The 18,873-nt window shown below is 33.4% G+C and overlaps 3 protein-coding genes across 3 annotated transcripts; 1 reads left to right on the forward strand and 2 right to left on the reverse strand.

Annotated features, from left to right (window-relative positions):
* Window positions 1–1,046: 1,046 nt before the first annotated feature.
* Window positions 1,047–3,588, reverse strand: HELRODRAFT_183651 (hypothetical protein; the record flags this gene model as incomplete). Its single annotated transcript, XM_009013243.1, has 3 exons — window positions 1,047–2,131; window positions 2,198–2,565; window positions 3,563–3,588. The coding sequence occupies 3 exons, from the start codon at window positions 3,586–3,588 to the stop codon at window positions 1,047–1,049; spliced, it is 1,479 nt and encodes a 492-aa protein (XP_009011491.1).
* A 661-nt stretch (window positions 3,589–4,249) lies between these two features.
* HELRODRAFT_194936 (hypothetical protein) lies at window positions 4,250–14,263 on the forward strand (the record flags this gene model as incomplete). The annotated part of the gene is made up of 19 exons (XM_009013244.1): window positions 4,250–4,267; window positions 4,913–6,506; window positions 6,884–7,027; window positions 7,250–7,967; window positions 8,349–8,640; window positions 8,861–8,967; window positions 9,307–9,618; window positions 9,824–10,472; window positions 10,594–10,726; window positions 10,884–11,054; window positions 11,157–11,329; window positions 11,426–11,665; window positions 11,825–11,911; window positions 12,023–12,193; window positions 12,363–12,538; window positions 12,814–13,114; window positions 13,169–13,629; window positions 13,818–13,967; window positions 14,024–14,263. 16 exons carry the CDS (start codon window positions 4,250–4,252, stop codon window positions 12,971–12,973), a joined length of 5,145 nt encoding a protein of 1,714 aa, XP_009011492.1. The 3' UTR covers window positions 12,974–13,114; window positions 13,169–13,629; window positions 13,818–13,967; window positions 14,024–14,263.
* Window positions 14,264–14,648: 385 nt separating this feature from the next.
* On the reverse strand, window positions 14,649–18,114 carry HELRODRAFT_116974 (hypothetical protein). The gene is made up of 10 exons (XM_009013245.1): window positions 18,033–18,114; window positions 17,796–17,842; window positions 17,354–17,422; window positions 16,968–17,060; window positions 16,414–16,530; window positions 16,132–16,194; window positions 15,797–15,948; window positions 15,380–15,465; window positions 15,096–15,244; window positions 14,649–15,004 (listed from the first exon to the last, which is right to left on the reverse strand). Exons 1-9 carry the CDS (start codon window positions 18,070–18,072, stop codon window positions 15,111–15,113), a joined length of 801 nt encoding a protein of 266 aa, XP_009011493.1. The 5' UTR covers window positions 18,073–18,114; the 3' UTR covers window positions 14,649–15,004; window positions 15,096–15,110.
* Between the last annotated feature and the right edge of the window lie 759 nt (window positions 18,115–18,873).

Below are 18,873 nucleotides of genomic sequence, written 5' to 3' on the forward strand. Positions count from 1 at the left end.
CATCATTCGATTTTAAATATACGGTTTTTCAATTAGTGATAGTGATAACGCTAAATTAACGTCTACCCAAGAAGATAGAAGTTTAAATCTTAGGCTACATATTTCAAAATTTAAAGCTGAATGGGAGATCATGAAGCGATAAGATGATTGGTCTTGCCTTGCTTTGCCAAGCCCACCAAACTGGGATTGTTTAGGTTGTGTTGATACACACATATTCAAGTATCTTTTCTCTCTCTTTCTCACTGTGTGTGTGTATGTGTGTGTGTGTTTGTGTGTGTTTGTGTATGTGTGTGTGTGTTTGATGCTCATGTTTAATACGTGTTATTAGTGCCAGAAGAATACCACCCTGTCAGCATTAAATTGTCCCTTAAATTTAATGCGCTATCCGAGTGTGTTCTATTTGGTGGAGTGTCTGATTGAATTATTGAAGTTTTTAAATAATTGAAATGGTTATATTTATTCAGGATTTTTGAGAGTCAAGTTTAACACGCTGATTCAAAATCAAAATAAATTGGCGGATCCATAGGGATGCGGGTATAGAGAGAATTTTAAATTATCCCACTCCATTGCAAAATTCCGGATCTGATATATGAATTATTGATTAGTAATGCATTTATTAATATGGACTTGTTTCCATTACAGATGGATGTTTGTCAAAATCTTTAAAATTTTTTTTATCTTTTTGAATCATCTTAATTGCAATTTATTGATTATGATTTCAACAATTTATTGATAAACTTACAAGAAGATATACTGTAAAAGTTTTTTTTATGAATATTTTCATAATTTTATCGTGTGAAATTATTTTTTGGATAAAAATTAATGTTGTAAAATTAATAAATTTGTTAATTAAAACCAAAAAATGATGAAAAATTGAAGAGTTTTGTTATGAAATTCAAACTGACATCGGTGAAAAAAACATTTGGTAAGGTGTTAGTATGAACTAAATAAATATTTTGACATAATTTCGTTATAAGCTATTTCATTTTTTCTTCTCAAAACTTCAGGATCACTTTAAAAAAAAAATAATTTTTTCATCTGGAAAGTTAATTTAGTTCAATTTTTCCATTTTCCGATGATGTCTCGCTTCCATTTTGTTGATTTGCAATTATAAACGGCAAATTCTCATAATCAGGTTTATCGGAAACTTCATTTTCTCCCTTCAAAAACAAAGATGGCGATATTTCTTCATGAATTTTCTCAAGGTTGTTACCCATCGCCAAACTTTTCCTGATAGCCTTACCAATCGCGTTTCTCATTTTACCGAATTCAACATTTTGCTCATCGTCAATAGCGGAACCGGAAAGAAACACGAAATCAGATTTAGTTGGAGAAGACACGGATATGCATTCTGGATCACCGCCAGTTCCTCCTACGTACTTGTCGAATTTATCTTTCAGCATCTGAAACCAGGATCTAGAAGAGAGATTTATTTCCTCGTAAAGATGGTCATCGTCGTCTTCGAACGCTTGGTCATTTGTTGAGTTCCTTTCTTCTTTTGATAGGTTTGATATCATTTGGTTGTACAACACTTTGATGGGGTCGGTGTAAGCTGGTTTAGCAGCAGTTTCAGTTTTTAAATCATTTTCTGTTCTACTCATTAGGTCATAAGGTGTTTTATTTTTATTCAAAAAGTCTGCTGTTGGGACAGGAATATCAAGAATTTGAGGTTTATCCTCTGGCTCGCTAACAAAAGACGTTCGTTCGTACATGTAGTTAATAGACTCCAACAATCTGATAGGTTGTGAATAACTTTCTGACTCGAGCACTTGGCATACGTGATCTCCTTCGTTGTTGTCTTCGGTTCTTGCATTGAAACGTTGTCTGAGGACGGGTGTTGCCTGAGGACGTCTGAACAGCGGTGACTTAGAAAACTTCCTCGTATATGTTGTTTCTTGAAACTGTTTAGACGCTGGTATTTTTGGGAGCGGTCTGATCTGATCGGAGGGAAAAGATCTACCCTCCACATTGATTGATGTTATCACCTTCCTGTTGTTGTTATCACCGTTTGCACTTCTGCTTTCCGATCCTGATGGAGTCGAAAATGTTTTTTCCAAGCAGTATTTTGCTTTTAATCTCAATCGCTCCAGCACCGTCGGGTCTATCGAAAATTCATCTTCATCAGCGGTTTCTTCAATGCCGGTTATACTGTTCGCGAGTGCATTTTAGAGAGCAGGCCTGGCTAAATTATCGACACCTCCTTCACGTTTGTTCACTTTGCAATTGAAATCAGAACGAGAACTTAAATATTCATTACTCGCGGCTTTCTGGAAGTTTTCTGGTATCTCAAGAGAGAACGTTGAAGTGGAGAGGTTTGGTCTGGATAAGCTGTCAACGCTTTTGTTATATTTGCTGTAGAGTTGTTTCTGTCTTCTGAGGTGCCATCCTGGTACCATCAGGAAGTTCGGGTGGCCAGGTTGGGATGTAAGGGTCTCGGCGTGGTTGCTGCTGCTGCTGCTGCTACTGATACCGCCGTTGGATGCTCTCGTCGAATTTGTCGCTTCTTTTTCCGACTTTCCCTCCTTTTTTCCCTTCTTACCTTTTGTCGCTCCGATGAGTTTCTTCCTATAATTTTTTTGAATGTTTAAATTTTTTAAATATATATACCAATTTATTTGATTAATTCTAGAAAAAATTATTCATTTTTAATTTGTCACTATCAAAATTTCCAAAAAAATAAATTAGAGAAACCGTAATCTATCTCACATTCTAAGGCTGCTAATAGAGTTCTGAAAATGAAGTTATCGGTAGCGTCTCTATTCTTAAAAACGATTCCTATGTGTAAAAAATTATTTTAATTTATTTAATAGTAATTAAATTAAATTAAAACCTAAATATTTATAAACTTTAATAATATTATTTAAGAAACATAATTGAAAGATACTTATTTCCATAATTTAAATATATTAAATGATTGAATGAACGAATGAATGAACGTATAAATTACCAAATGAATGAACGAATGAATGAACGTATAAATAGATAAATGAACGAACAAGTGAAGAAATAAAATGCAAAATTAATACATAATAATGCTAACACGAAATACCAAAAAATCTTTCCAACCAAAAGCCTCTTCAGTCAAACTAAACGTCTATGATCAGTTTTTCCAAACAATATATACAAACAAAATTTTTTTGGCGAAGATGATGACAAATTTTAAAAATTCGACATATTATTAAAAAGAAACCTTAATTATTAATTACATTAATATTGTTTAATTAAATCATGAATTATTGCTATTATTAATATAATTAATTGTGAATAATAATTCTAGTTTTTTTTCTCAGTGACTCAATAAATTGGTAAATGTGAGAATTTATTATATATACATGTGAGTGTATGTGTCTATGTATGTGTCTTTGAGTGTGTGAATGTGTGTATGTGTATGTGTGTGAGTGTGTGTGCGCGATTATGTGTGCGTATGTAAATAATTTCATAATTTTCAGATGAAATCATTGGATCATATTATGGCTGCTAGTAATTATAATAATGAAGCTATTATATTTTACTAAAATGTGCTAAACTATTTTATCAGTCTGGCATTATTACATCCCAGAACGTTTTGATCGCTATGTAAGCAGTCATTGTTTGGTTAAAATTCTTGCTAGGGTGTAACTTATTTAATAAAACATTAATGATAAATTTAATTACATCACCGAATGTTGTTTAACTGTTGTAAAAATTTTGCTTTACTATACTTTCTACTCATAGATCAGGTGTGGGCAAACTTTTTGCTGTGAGGGCGGCATTGAAAACTATTTTATCTTTGAAGGACCTCATATGTACTTTAATAGCAAATTTTTTCGACCCGGGGGAGAATTTTTTTAAGATTTGTAGCTCCTTTTTTGATCATAATGTCTGGCTGACAACCTTTTATTGGCAAACATGGCTTAGCGGGCTGCATGCGGCCAGCGGGCCGTAGTTTGCCCACCCTTGTCATAGAGTGAAATTTTAATAGTTTGAAATTATTTAAAAAAATGTATGTACTATACTAGTTTTTGATTGATTACTCACATATATATATATCTTATATATATATATATATATATATATATATATATTTCATATATGACATACTCCAAGTAAAAGGCATTGCTTCAGCAAAGATGGTTTTAAAAATAAAAACTCGCGCATCACTGCTTTTTTAAACTTTTACTTTTAGCCATTCATTTCAAAACAATGTTTTGGGCGGTGGTTTTGAATTTTTATAAAAATTAATAAATTTATCGGCGATTTTTGTTATAAAATGGACGAAGAGACATCGGTTAGTTATTAAAAACGTAAAAAAGTTAATTCACATTCAGGCTTGAGTCCGGAATCACAATTTATTTTTTGATTGAAAATGGCGTCGCTCCCCTGACTGACTGTCTGTCTGACGCTTAAGACCTAATGTCCTAATTAAATTTTCGTGCTTTCATTTTGTTTTTGAATGTCTTCCATTCTAATCTTTTTTTTGTTTTTATTGAAGTTTTGAATGATAATCGCAAAACAGTTCATGATAAATAAGATTATCTGTTATTATTTTTGCACTTTTTAATTAATTTAATTTAAACAAATTTAATTTTATTATTTATTCTAATTCTGACCAACCAACAAATACAGTGGTACAAAAAAAGCTAAACTTTGTTAAACAATGAGCAATTGTGGCGTTATGCACTGCATATTATTGTATTTGTTTGAATGAATTGCAAAAAATATTTTGTGTAATAATTTTTTTTTCTCCAAATATAAAAAAAATCTTAAAATTCTTTTCAATTAAACTTTTAAATTAAATGGCTTTAAAATTTTTCAAATTTATTCAATATTTATTTATTTAAATTATGCTTTTTTGCATATTCATCTGATATTTTGAAAAATTAAATAAAATTCATCTCTAATCAGTAATCACCTTTAAATTATTTAAAATTAGGAGATATTGAATCGTGCAGTGCAGAGAAGAGAGGCTCTTTTGCAAAGACTCGAAGAGGAAGGCCTCAGTTCTTACTTCGCTAACCTCTTCCAAACTTCTGGAAATTTCTATCACAGGATCCCCCAAGATGGATCATCACTGACATCATCAACTTATGAAATTCAAAGTAAGAAGAAATTAAGACGGTCAAGCTCGTTTTCAGATTTGTCTCAGCAGCCAGTTAGAGATAGATTGACGTCATGGAGGTGTCTCGAAGAGGAGCAACAACATCAACAACAGCAGCGGTATCAGCAACAACGTCAGCAACCGTCTCAGCAACAGCTGCTAAAAGAACCACGTCATCATCGCTACAAGTCTATGGTCCATGGAAGCCTAAGCAACATGAATGTCGTCTCTGGCGGTGAAAATAATAATAATAATAAAATCAATAATAATAATAATAGTACTAATAATTTGAGTGAAAATAAGGAGAATGCTACGCCAAATAAGTTGCATTATATTGTTCCTAAATTCAGTTCTTCAAAGGCCAACAACAACAACAATGACATGCTAAATATCAACAACAACAATAATAATTTAATTACAAAGACCCAACCAATCCAAGAAATGTGCAATGCTGATTGTAGTAGCGGTAGTGATGATGATGATAATAATAATAATAACAATAATAATATTGGTGATAACAACAATAATGATAATAGCAATGATATAGTGACAACATCACCACCATCTTCCCAATCATCACCACAACCACCAGGCATCATTCCAGCTCCACCGCTACTCCCGTCAACATCAACTGGGGGGGGGAATTGGAAAAATAAAAATAACAACAACAACAATAATAATAATAACAATAATAATAATAATAATTCTACAAAGAAGAATAATAATGCAAAAGATGCTGCCAAAGGAAGCGCGGATTTCACCAACGAGCTCAAAACTAGATTGTGCTGCAGAAACAAACACAACAACAACAATAATAATAACAATAACAACAACAATAATAATAGATGTTGTGACAGTAATAGCACTAACAGCAAGAAAATCACATCAGCAGTTACCAGCAAAAAGAGTAAGACGACGTCAACTTCTAATATTAATGCTAGTAGCAATAAGAGTTATAATAATAATAATAATAATAGCAATAATAATAACAACAATAACAATAGTGCTAATAGTAGTAGTAAACAGCTGATGGCAAGGCAAAACAAAAATCCTACTACAACAACGACAAAAACTTTGGCCGTTTCAACAACAACAACAGCAGCATCATCGTCGTCGTCAAGATCTTCAACAACAACAACATCAGTAACAACAACGATTGCAACATCGTCATCATCAGTAGGCAGTAACAATGTTGCTGGTTTTAAAACTTTCAACATATGCCCCAAGCCATTCTCTAAGCAAAATTTTCAAAATCAAAAGTTCTCGTCTGTTAAATGCTTTCTTACTTCAAAACCAACTACATCATCATCAACAACATCAACAACAACATTGGCAACAACAACATCAACATTGGCAACGTCAACAACAGCAAAGACATCAACAACATCAGATGTTGTGAGAAGTGAATTCAATAGCAAGCTAGTTGATGGTTAGTTTAGTTTAGTTTAGTTTAGTTTAGTTTAGTTTAGTTTAGTTTAGTTTAGTTTAGTTTAGTTTAGTTTAGTTTAGTTTAGTTGGTTGGTCAGTCAGTCAGTTAGTTGTGTATAATTATTTGATTGGTTGGTTGGTTGAATGATTGACTGACTGGTTGGTTGGTTGATTGATAAATTGCTAAAATCAATCATCATTATCAATATCAGCATCTCTATAATCTTCATCGACTTCTCAATCATCGTCATTTTAATATTTGAAAATCTTCTATCATCATCATCAATTCTATCATCATTATTATCATTTCTAGCATCACCATCATCATCTGTATCATCATCATCATTATCATCATCTCTATCATCATCATCACCACAGACTTCCAGCAAAATATGGTTGCCATGGGTTACCAGCTGCAAGCTGCTTCAGAACTCGTCCTTGAACTTGATGATGACTCAGTAGATAATAATAAAAACAATAATAACCTCAATAATAATAATAACGATGATGATGATGATGATGGTGATGATGATGGTGACGATGATGATGACACAAATAGTGGCAATGTAAAAGTTAAATCATTCAATTCCATCATTAATAAGTTCAACAATAATAGCAATAATAATAATAAAATAAAACAGGTCAATAATAATAATAATAATAACAAACTAAGGTCTCAAAACCAACCAATAGCCGCAAATAATAATAATAATAAATTTAATAGTAATAAATTTACCAACAAAGCCAACATTAATTGTATTAACAGTGTAAAAAATAGTACAAATCATAATATCATCATTACTACTACTACTAACGCTGCTACTGCTACTACTACTACTACTACTACTAGCACTGCTACTACTACTACTACTACTGCTGCTACTAGAAATATTTATAATAAAGATAATAATAATAATAAAGTTAAAACCAGCATTGTTGCTACTACTAGTACTAATAGCAAAAATAACAGTAATAATAATAAAAATAATAATAGAGTTAGCAAAACTAACAATAATAATAATAATAATAAAATCGATAATACTGATAATAATTATAACAACGATAATATCTGTAACAATAATAACAATAATAATAACGACAATAGTATTAGTAGAGGAGGTATTTTAAAGAAGACGAGTAAATATAGCCCGGCTAAAAATAACTTTGGCGGGAAAACCAAAATAAGTAAACAGCTCCAAAATCTCGTTATCAGTGATAACGACAGTTTCGATAGCGTCAAGAGTCCACGGAAGTTGCAGTCCGCCCAGAAGATCACAAATAAGCTCACCATAACCAATATAAATAAGAGAAATATTTATGATCGTTTGGCTATCGATGATGACGACGATAAGGATGATGGCGGTGGTGGTGATGATGATGATAACGGTATTGGTGGTGGTAATAGTAATAGCGGTAGTAGCAGTTGTGGAAATTCTTGTAGCCTGGATAAGAGTTCTTTGAGGTGAGTTTTAAGTTTGTGTGTGTGTGTGTTTGGTTTTTCATGGCGTGTTTCTTGTTTTCTCTCTCTCTCTATCACATTCTTTATCTCTCTCTCTTTTTCTCTCTTTTTTTCTTTTTCTCTTTCTACGTGCTTTCTTCTTTCTATGTCTTCTTTTTTTTGTTTGTCTATACTATGAACCTGTGTAAGCGTTTTCAAGTTTGTTGGTTTAATATTTGCTCTTTCTCTCTCTCTCTCTCTCTTTCTCTTTCTCTCTCTCTCTCTCCGTACAAGATATATCAGACAGTTTTGTATGCGTACCATTTGTATGTATGTATAATCTTATATTTTATACCATCTCTTCATTCATTAATTTTTCTTCCTTAAAAAACATCATCTGCTCAGCCACGGAAGCGTCTACGTCACCGGCGACAACAACCGGCACAATGACGTCATTCATGACATCATCATCAATAACAACAACAATAATAATAATAACGTTAATAATAACAATAATAATAACTTTAATAATAACTTTAATAATAATAATAATCATGGAATGAGGCCCAAAGAGACTTATTTCAGTGTTACAGATATCCACAACAGCAATAATAATAATATTAACAATAATAATAATAATGTTGATGGTAATTGTAGTAATGATCATGTTTACATTCACATGTGCCCTAAGAAGAAAGTTTGTTTGTTTGCAGGCTTGTTTGTTTGTTTGTTTGTTTGTTTGCAGGCTTGTTTGTTTGCTTGCAGGCTTGTTTGTTTGTTTGCAGGCTTGTTTGTTTGCTTGCAGGCTTGTTTGTTTGTTTGCAGGCTTGTTTGTTTGCTTGCAGGCTTGTTTGTTTGTTTGCAGGCTTGTTTGTTTATATTATTATTATTATCATTATCATCTTCGACATTATCAGATTAAGAATATGAAATCAGTCAATAATGAGCGTTATGGTGATGACGACGACGACGATGATGATCGTGACTATCACGGAGATGGGGGTAATCTATATGAAGAGATTGGGTGAGTGAATGAGTGAAATAAAGGAATGAATGAGTGAGTGAGGTGACGACACAACAAATGAATGAGAAATTTTCTGATGAATGATTGAATGTTTGAATAGATTGATTGATTGAAAGGGGGACTGGTAAAAGAAATAAATAAGATGAATTACGAAAGCATGAATAAATTGAAATTAACTTTATCTTATTGCTAAGCTAACTCAGACAATCAGTCTATTGTTTATTCATTCATTTCTTCTCTCTCTCTTTCACTCTCTCATTCTATCATTCATTCTTTCATTAATTCTATCATTCATTCGATCACCATTTCACTCAATCAATCAATCAACCAACCAATCAGATTATCATCGACGTCATCATCGGCGATGACGTCATCAACAGCAGCCAATCACAACCTCCCAGCAGCAGCAACAACGACGTCATCATCATCTCGACCACCGCTTAGGCATATTTCAATGAAGAGAGCATTTAGAATTATTGATAATGATGACGATGACGATGATGATGACGACTATGCCTTCAATGATGATGGTGATGACGACGATTATGATGATGACGATGATGATGTCAGTCATGATGATAATGTGGAAAGTGACAGAGGCTCTGGAGTTATAATAAGGGGTGGAGTTAGAGACCCTCTCATGCCTCCAAAGTTCGTCATGTTTTTGCAAATTAATATTCATATTGATGCTAATTAATATTCATAAGTAGTCTTCAAAACTTGAACAGTTTTTAAACTCGGTCAATGCGCAATAACGGTGCAAGGTTTATCACCCTAACCAGCCATAAACGAAATAAAATCTCATTAATATTCAAATGATATTGTAACTCCTCCCACTTTCTCATATGATTGGCAGGCAGAGACCATTCACGACGACGAATGCCACACTCGACCAGATCAAGTATCGCTTGCAGACGCCAACGCCACCGTCGTCACCATCGACGCTCGGTAGGAATCACGTGATTGGCGATCATCACCTCCACGATCAACATCATCATCATCGTCGTCTGAGAAGGCAGTCCAATCAGTTTGGTGGTTCGTGCCAGAACTTGCACGACAGATTCTTTCCCCATCCTATCAACCACCACCACAACGGCAGCGGTAGTAACAGCAGCAGCGGCAACAACAACAACGATGATGGTGGTGATGATGATAATAAAACTGGCCGTCACCATCTTCCTCCCCAACCTCCTCACCACCCCAACATCACCAGCGGCCACCTCGCCAGCACCACACTCTGTAGATCGGACGACAACCTCTTCGCCAGAATGCCTAAAAGTAGTCGAGACGTTCAAGCCTACAGGAGGCTGGCCGAGGCTCGCCTCAGCGCTAAGAAAACCATCCTCGATATTGATCAGAAGAAATTGCTTCGGAAAGTTAAAGAAAGTCTAGATAGGCAGATAGATAGGCAGAGTAGGAGCAGGAGAGGTGTGAGAAAACCTAGGGGGGGTTCAGGGATAGCTGGACCGGACGTGCCTGCTAGGTCTGCTAGGATGAAAATACAGGTAGGTAGATCGATATATAACCATTAAACTACCTCCAAACTTCAAACAAAAACGCATCACTAATCGTTTAAAATTTCCTGTTTTAAATTTAAATTCACTTTTTACCTACAAATATCCACAGAGCCTGAAGGATATGATTGAACAGGAAGATAAATTCTCCCAGCAGGCGAGCAACGCACTGAACATCTGCCTCAGTAAGTCGAGACAGTGGACTCCGGAAGCCATTGAGTGCCACAGGATACTTCTCACTGCTGGTTAGTTAGGGGATCGGGGATTGGGAGAGCTGTGCTGTATTATTGAGATTCATTTGGCATTTTATAGATTCCAGTTGAATATTTTTTTTAGAGTTTCAAAGTTTCAAATGTTACTGTAATCATAATTCCTTTAATCCTTAATCTTCCCCACCGACAGCCAAACGTAAGGAGATCCTCTACCAGCAGTTGAAACACCTTAGAGAAGATGATAACCTGACTGATGACCTGACACGATTATCTGCAACGCGATTGGCCGGAAAGTTGACCTTAAGTGATTTGAGATTGCCTTTAAAGCCAGAGTTCCTGGCTAAAATTGGGACAGTTCATGGTGAGTTAGTTGATCACGTGATCGGTCATCGATTTCGCCCCCCTTTATATTAACTTTATTATTAGCGCATTTTTTGAAATTTAATTTTGAAAATAATTCCAGATACGTCGGTGACCTACCTCTTAGTGATCGTCCAATCAGGCGAAAGCATGTCATCAACGCAGACGATAACCACAGCGCAGCCCACGGTCCTGGGTGGCCTGGAAATCCCCGGGCAGCTAAATTTAACTGGGGTTTTCCAGAATTTTCAGGCTTTGTTAGAGATATATTCTCTTGTTAGTTTTGTTTTTGAGCTTTTTGGAAATCATGACAAACCATCAATCATTCCACTAACACGCACATCCCCTAAAAAATCCACCCGACAAAAATAGTGTGTCCCCAGAGACGGAAGATCCACCGTCCCTAAAAAAGCCCGGGTAATTAGGAAGATCATAGACATGCGCAAACACAACAACAACCGCCACAACATGTTACATCAGCAGCAACAACACAATACGGACAGCGAATCAGACGATGCGACTACTGGCCTAAAGAGTTCATATTTTGTGTCCGTCGCCCGGCTGTTGTTCGGGGAGAAGGATTTAGGGCGGGGGCACTTCGCCCTGGAAGGGGTGAGTTTTTTCCTTCTACAAAATGGATGATAACATTTCAGATATTAGTGTTTCAAATGATATTATTTCATACGATGATGTTTCATATATTAATACTTCAAATATATTCATAATTTAAATAGTAACCTTTCAAAAAGCAATTAATTTGAAACCCCTAAGGTACCTTATGATAATCCACTGCAGGGTAGTTTGCACATGAAGCTAAAGTACACCCCTGAATCCTCTGTTCTTCATAGATCCTATTTGGTTGGTGTGGATGGTGATGAAGGTGCTGCTGCTGCTGATGATGATGATGATAATATCATACACCTCCACACACACACACACGCACACACAAACACTCATAAATATTAACAGAACGTTTGCTCATCTGATTCACATTCCACAACAACATCATCATCCACCAATCACAACGCCGGCACGGCGATGATCGGCGCAGAAAGAGGCGGAGCTTTCACGAGAAGATGGTGTTGTCTGACCAATAGCGAGATCCTAATCTGGAGGAATGCTTCTGACGAACTTATTAAGGTTTGATTTGATTGGACAAGAGTGAATGAGGCTTTGATTTGATTGGACGAGAATGAATGAGGCTTTGATTTGATTGGACGAGAGTGAATGAGGCTTTGATTTGATTGGACGAGAGTGAATGAGGCTTTGATTTGATTGGACGATGAGAAAGGTTATTTTTACCCCTTAGGATCCAGTAGTGCGCGTGGATTTGATGTCGTGCATCAACGAACAGGTCCTGCCCATCTCCATCGACTACCGATCGGTCAGGGACACTTTCGAGCTGGTTGTCGTCTGCTCGGCTCGTGGGAAGAGTGTCGGAAGGATCAATGAGAGGATGAATGAAAATAAACTGTCCTCCCAGAGGTACGATGATGATCATGATGATGGTGGTGGTGATGATGATGTGGGAAACGATGATGATGATGATGTGGGAAACGATGATGATGATGATGTGGAATAAGATGATGATGATGGTTGTGGTGGTAATAATTGATAATTTCACGATTCGTAATAACACATACATAATTCACTCGTCGATTAAGCCCCAGTTATAATAATTATCCCTCATAATTAATTATAATATATAATAATTACTTAATATTATAATTCGCCAATCATAATTCACCACTGAACAACAGGTTCTGGCTGACTGCAGACACGGCGGACGAATGCACCGTCTGGTGCAGGCGCACTCAAAATGCACTCACTCAATTAAGGGCATGGCATCCATACGCTGTACCGCCGGTCAAATTTTTCCCGCCATGTTTATCGCCATATTCGTTTGACTCCTGCTTGTAATAGAGACGACGTTTGATGGTGATGATTGGAATGGTGGTGGTGATTATGATGACTGAGGTGCTGGTGATTGTGACGAAAATGGTGATTATGGTGATTCAGATGGTGAATATGATGATGATTGTTGTAATGAAAATTGCGATGGTTCCCATGATTATGAAAATGTTTTAGATGATGATTGTGGTGGTGAATTATGTGGCTGTGATAATGATTGAGATGATGATGATGGTGAATATGGTGATTATGATAATGATTGAGATGATGATGATGGTGAATTTGGTGATTGTGACAATGATTGAGATGATGATGATGATATGGGTGAAAAAGTATATGGGGGCTATAATTATAACAATGAAAAAGATAATAATTATTATTATTATTACGACACTGACGATGTTTACAGTGATTAAGATATAATTAAATCACTAATCAATGTGATTAAGATATCATTGAATCACTGTTTATATGTAGACGTGAATTTTTTACTATATAGATTTTCAATGGTTGCTAACACGTGTGAATTCATGTTACCATTCTTACTGTTCTCATATTATTCTTCGTATTATTATAAGATTGATTGCTTAATTGATTGATGAATTAATTGATTGACGAATTGATTGATTGATGTATTGACTGATTGATGAATTGATTGATTGATGTATTGACTGATTGATGAATTAATTGATTGACGAATTGATTGATTGATTGATGTATTGACTGATTGATGAATTAATTGGTTGACGAATTGATTGATTGATGTATTGACTGATTGATGAATTAATTGATTGACGAATTGATTGATTGATGTATTGACTGATTGATGAATTAATTGATTGATGAATTGATTAATTGACTGATTGGTTTATAAATTCTTTGTTTTTTTTGGGTTTTTTGAAAAAAATTTCATCTCACAAACAGTTAAATTGTACTTTAGGTTAAAAATTTTATTATATGAATATTGTAATTATTTAATTATTACGATGATTGTGGTGATAGAATATATATATATATATATATATATATATATATATATATATATATATATATATATATATATATATATATATCTTATTCTCATGTTTATTCCATGTATGTATGTATGTGTGTGTGTGTTTATATATGTATGTACACATATACGCATACATATATGTGTGTATGTTAAGCTGCTCAATTAATAAAACTGTGCTATATTCATTTAAAATCATTTCATATATAATTTTGTATATTGTGTGTGTGTGTGTTTATTAGTAGTAAATATATATGGTAACTTAGTTGCGTTCTTTTAGCCAAACCATTGATCATCATAGGATTCAGATATATAAACCAACACCAAATATAATACACATAAAATGTATTTTTACAATATTCTGTAAATTCTACCATTCGGTAGAATTTGTTTTTTTTTTTGTAAAAATTATGGTCTATTACCAACATATAATATATATATATATATATATATATATATAGTATTGTATGCCAACAATTCGGTAGAATTCATACAATACTGTATAAAATATGGTCTCCTTCCAACATATATATATATATATATATATACATAGACATATTTATATATATATATACACACTTATATACACTCAACAAACTACAAAACCATTATAGTTTCCTGAAAGTCATTAAATCAATATTTTTTAATGAACTATTCACCGATAACAAATATATATTTTAAAATCTAAACATTACCTATGTATGTATGTATGTGTGTGTACGTACATACACAATACATGCACACATATATACGTATACACAAAGATAAACAACATGCATACATACGTACGTACGTACCTGCATAGTGCATACATGCCATACGTACATACATACAATTCGATACAATATTTGTATGGACTGCATGCACATTAATGAGTTTACAATATTAACAATCGAGATATACTTACAAATATTTTACATGGACATTGATAAAGAGAGCTCAACAGTTTGATAAAATTGCATGATCAAGTAGAATTGTGGTTGATAAAAGACGTTCATTCATTCATTTGTTCGATAATTTATTCATTTCACTGTTTTTTAATTTTTCCTATCATTCGTTTATCCATTCATTCATCCATCTATTATTTAATTAATTTCCGGATAGATATCCATCCAACTACACAAAATCATTCATTCATTCATCTTTCTTCTTTTCTTCCTTCCACCTATCTTCCACCATACTCCAGGATCCAGTTAAATAGCGGAGCCTTATTAGAAAGAGGTCACGCCCCATTTGAAGTGAGGCCCAGAGTGGAGAAAGTTTCGAACCTGCGTGAGTGTATGTGTGTGTAATTGTGTGTGTGTTTATGTCTGTGTCTGTGTGTGTGTATGCATTAGAACGATCTACTAAGTATACATTTATACATTAATATGAATGGCCTCCGATTTATTCGATACACTAACCAGGAATTTCGGTCCAACTAACGGCCACCTCAGCTATGGGGACATTGTAGTGCTGTGCTATGTGCAACAGGTCAACATCAAAGGCCCTAAAATCAAGTTATTACTATCATTATTGTTATCACTATCGTTATTATTATTATTAGTATTGTTGTTGTTGTTGTCGTTGCCATTACTCTATATCCATCCATACAAATGAACATTATACGAGTGATCTAGAGAAGTTGCTCTAACAAATAATTTAAGACGAGCATACACGAACCAGAAACAAACAAACATAAATACACACAAACACAAACTAGGAACAAACAAACATACATACACGAACTGGGAACAAACAAACATACACTAACTGGGAACAACCAAACATACACGAACAAACAAACAAGCATACACACACAGGCAGGCAAGCATCCTAACCATCTATGGACGTGGAGGTTAAAGAAGAAGAGCCTAGCAGCAGCCCTACTAAACAATTTGAAACCGCACTGCGTGTCTTTAACGCCGCGAACACACAGGAACCAGACGCAAAAGTGGAAAACGTACATTAAGATGGTTCGGAAGACTGAACGCTGTGTGTATGTGTGGTGTGTATGTTGTGTTTGTGATGAGTGTATGTTTGTGTATGCTGTGTGGCGTGTGTGTGATTTTGCGTGGTATCAATGGCAATGATATCAAAGGTGATGATCTATATGACAACATCATCATCAATACGTTATTATCGTCGTCGTCATCACCATCATCGTCATAAGTACTTTGGCAATGCTATCTTTCTCCAGATGGGCTCTTGATCCACACACAACAGCCCTATCGTCATTCTGTCAAAAAATTAAACTAATTATTATTATTTGGTTATCAATTAAATAATTATTCAGTTGTCAATCAATCAATTAATTCATTTTACGGTCAATTATTCTGACAACCAATCAATCAAATAATCGGCCAGACAGTCAATTTTTCAATCAACCAACCAGACAGACAACAACCAATCAACAAACTAGACAGACAGACCATCAACCAATCAATCAACAGACAACAACCTCTCCACCAATCAGCTTCTTTAATTCAGCCTCCAACTTATTAACATCTGAAAATTTCGTGGCACCGTCTGCGTCGCAAAATAGAATGTACTTACCCCGACACCTCAGCACACCCTGTAAAAAATTATTATTATTATTATAGTTATAATTATTATAATTATTGTTATTTTTATGGTTTGTATTATAATTAGGAATAACTTTATCATCATCAACCGGTAGTTTATCATCTTATCATCAATCAACCAGCCAATCACAATTAGCCATCCAAATCACAATTGGCCAATCAGAAATTTGACCCCACATACATCATAATCAACTAGCCAATAACAATTAGACCATCTAAATCACGAAAAACCAATTACAAAACTTGATTTATCCAATCTATCTACCCAGCCAGCCAATATTAATCAACCATAATAATACATCGGCCAATCACAATAGGATGTCACAATCAACCAACCAATCAAAGTAAACTATCACATCATAACCATTAACCAATCACAATCAACCATCATATTTTATCTACCAATGACAAGCTTTACTTGACCCACCATTTTGACAGCCCCTCCCTTTCCTCTGTTGGTGACTTGGGTGAGTACTCTGACTTTATCCGAACCGTACTGTCTACTGTACTTCAAGGCAATCTGAATTTTGATTGGTCGATTGAGGTGAGGTGGGTGTAGCTTATGCCATGTCAATCAACTCCATGGTTTGGTTCAATTTTAGTGAAAGATTAGTGAGATGATTCTTTTTTTTTTTTGTAAAAATTTATTTTCAAAAATTTGATTTTTGACAAATGCATTCTAACAAAATTTTTATTAAATAATATTTTACATATTTATAACTATAGTTTTATTATTTATCTAACTGAAAATAATTAAATAAACGAATAAAATAATTAATCGATTAATTAATTAGATAATTAAAATTACAAAACCTTAGACGTGTCATCTTTGCTACCATCATCCACCACAATCACCTCATACGTGAATTTTGGATCTAATCTCTATGGAGTGGGTGAAAATAGGTAAACTTAAAAAAATTATCAATTAGAAGATTACAATTAGAAGATAGCCTAGTGGTTATGATCGCCTGGCTCTGTTACGCATTGACCGAGTTCGAATAGGACGAAAGGATTTCGGGCTGTCACAAGCTTCGTGTGAGATGCATCGTTTAGCATGTATTCATGGAAGAGTGTAATAAACATTTAACCTTTTTATAATATAATATTAATTATATCATTATATATATATTATATATATTTATAATATATTATTAAATTATATTATTTTAATAATATAATATTATGTTGAAAATTATTATAGAAAATATATGAAAAAATTTTTTTTCTGAAATGTTCATGGATTAACTCTTCTCACATTCCTTTTTTGAAGGTATTCCATTGTTTCATCCATCATTAAAGATACTGAATTTTTTTAATTAAATTTTAAAATAAAATAAATAAATAAAAACAAGTAAATTATATGAATATATAATTTATAAATCAAAAAATTAAGAATAAAAAATAAAATATATATATATGGTGTTACAGTTTTAAGTTCAGTTTTAAATTTGATTTAAATTAAATTTTTAAAAAATATTAAACTAATACTGACACCTATCCTCTTCATTGTATGCAGGCACAATGATTGACATGTAGCAGGTTGCGTCATCTTTTAATGATGGAAATCTACTTTTAGAAACATTTTCACTAATTATGGTGGTCCCAGATGATGTGGCAGAGGGTGGTGAAAAGTTGATGAAGTAATTTTCACTTTCATCACACCAAAAGTCTGGTTCTGATTTTGTTAAGTACAGAAAAATGCCTAACTGGGATAATTTAAGATAAGTTTTAAATCTTAAAAATATAAATAAATTATTACACAAAAACAAAACATTATTACTAGCATATAAAACTTAAAAATTAAATTTATTGCATCAGATTTGTATCATGTTGTAAATGTGTGCGATGGTTATTCTTGTCATATGTCACTGAAATTAGTACAAAATTACAAAACTAGTGAATTACATTACATGACAATACATCTTTACATTACATTGTAATGATTACCATTGATTACAATAATAACATATTGAATATCAATATGAATATATGATTATATATATATTATAAATATTCAATATATGATACATAAAATTTGAATTTTCAAAAAACTAACCATAACCATAGCAACAACGGCTAAAAAACAAAATAAACTAATTAAACAACACAACATTTTTCGTTTTTTTATACAAGTTATTTTAAAACAAAAATTTATTGAAATCTTTTTAAACCGCCATAACTAGATGGGTGTTAGTAATTCTCTGCTAACGTTGACAGATTTGTAGAAAGTTAATTTTATTTTGTAATTTTAGTTTATAAAACTTTTTATATAAAAATGTTAATACTAGTATTTATAAAAACATAATATAAAACAGAACAATAAACATTACAAA

This window comes from Helobdella robusta, assembly GCF_000326865.2.
Source record: "Helobdella robusta unplaced genomic scaffold HELROscaffold_113, whole genome shotgun sequence".
NCBI classification, from domain to species: Eukaryota; Metazoa; Annelida; class Clitellata; order Rhynchobdellida; family Glossiphoniidae; genus Helobdella; species Helobdella robusta.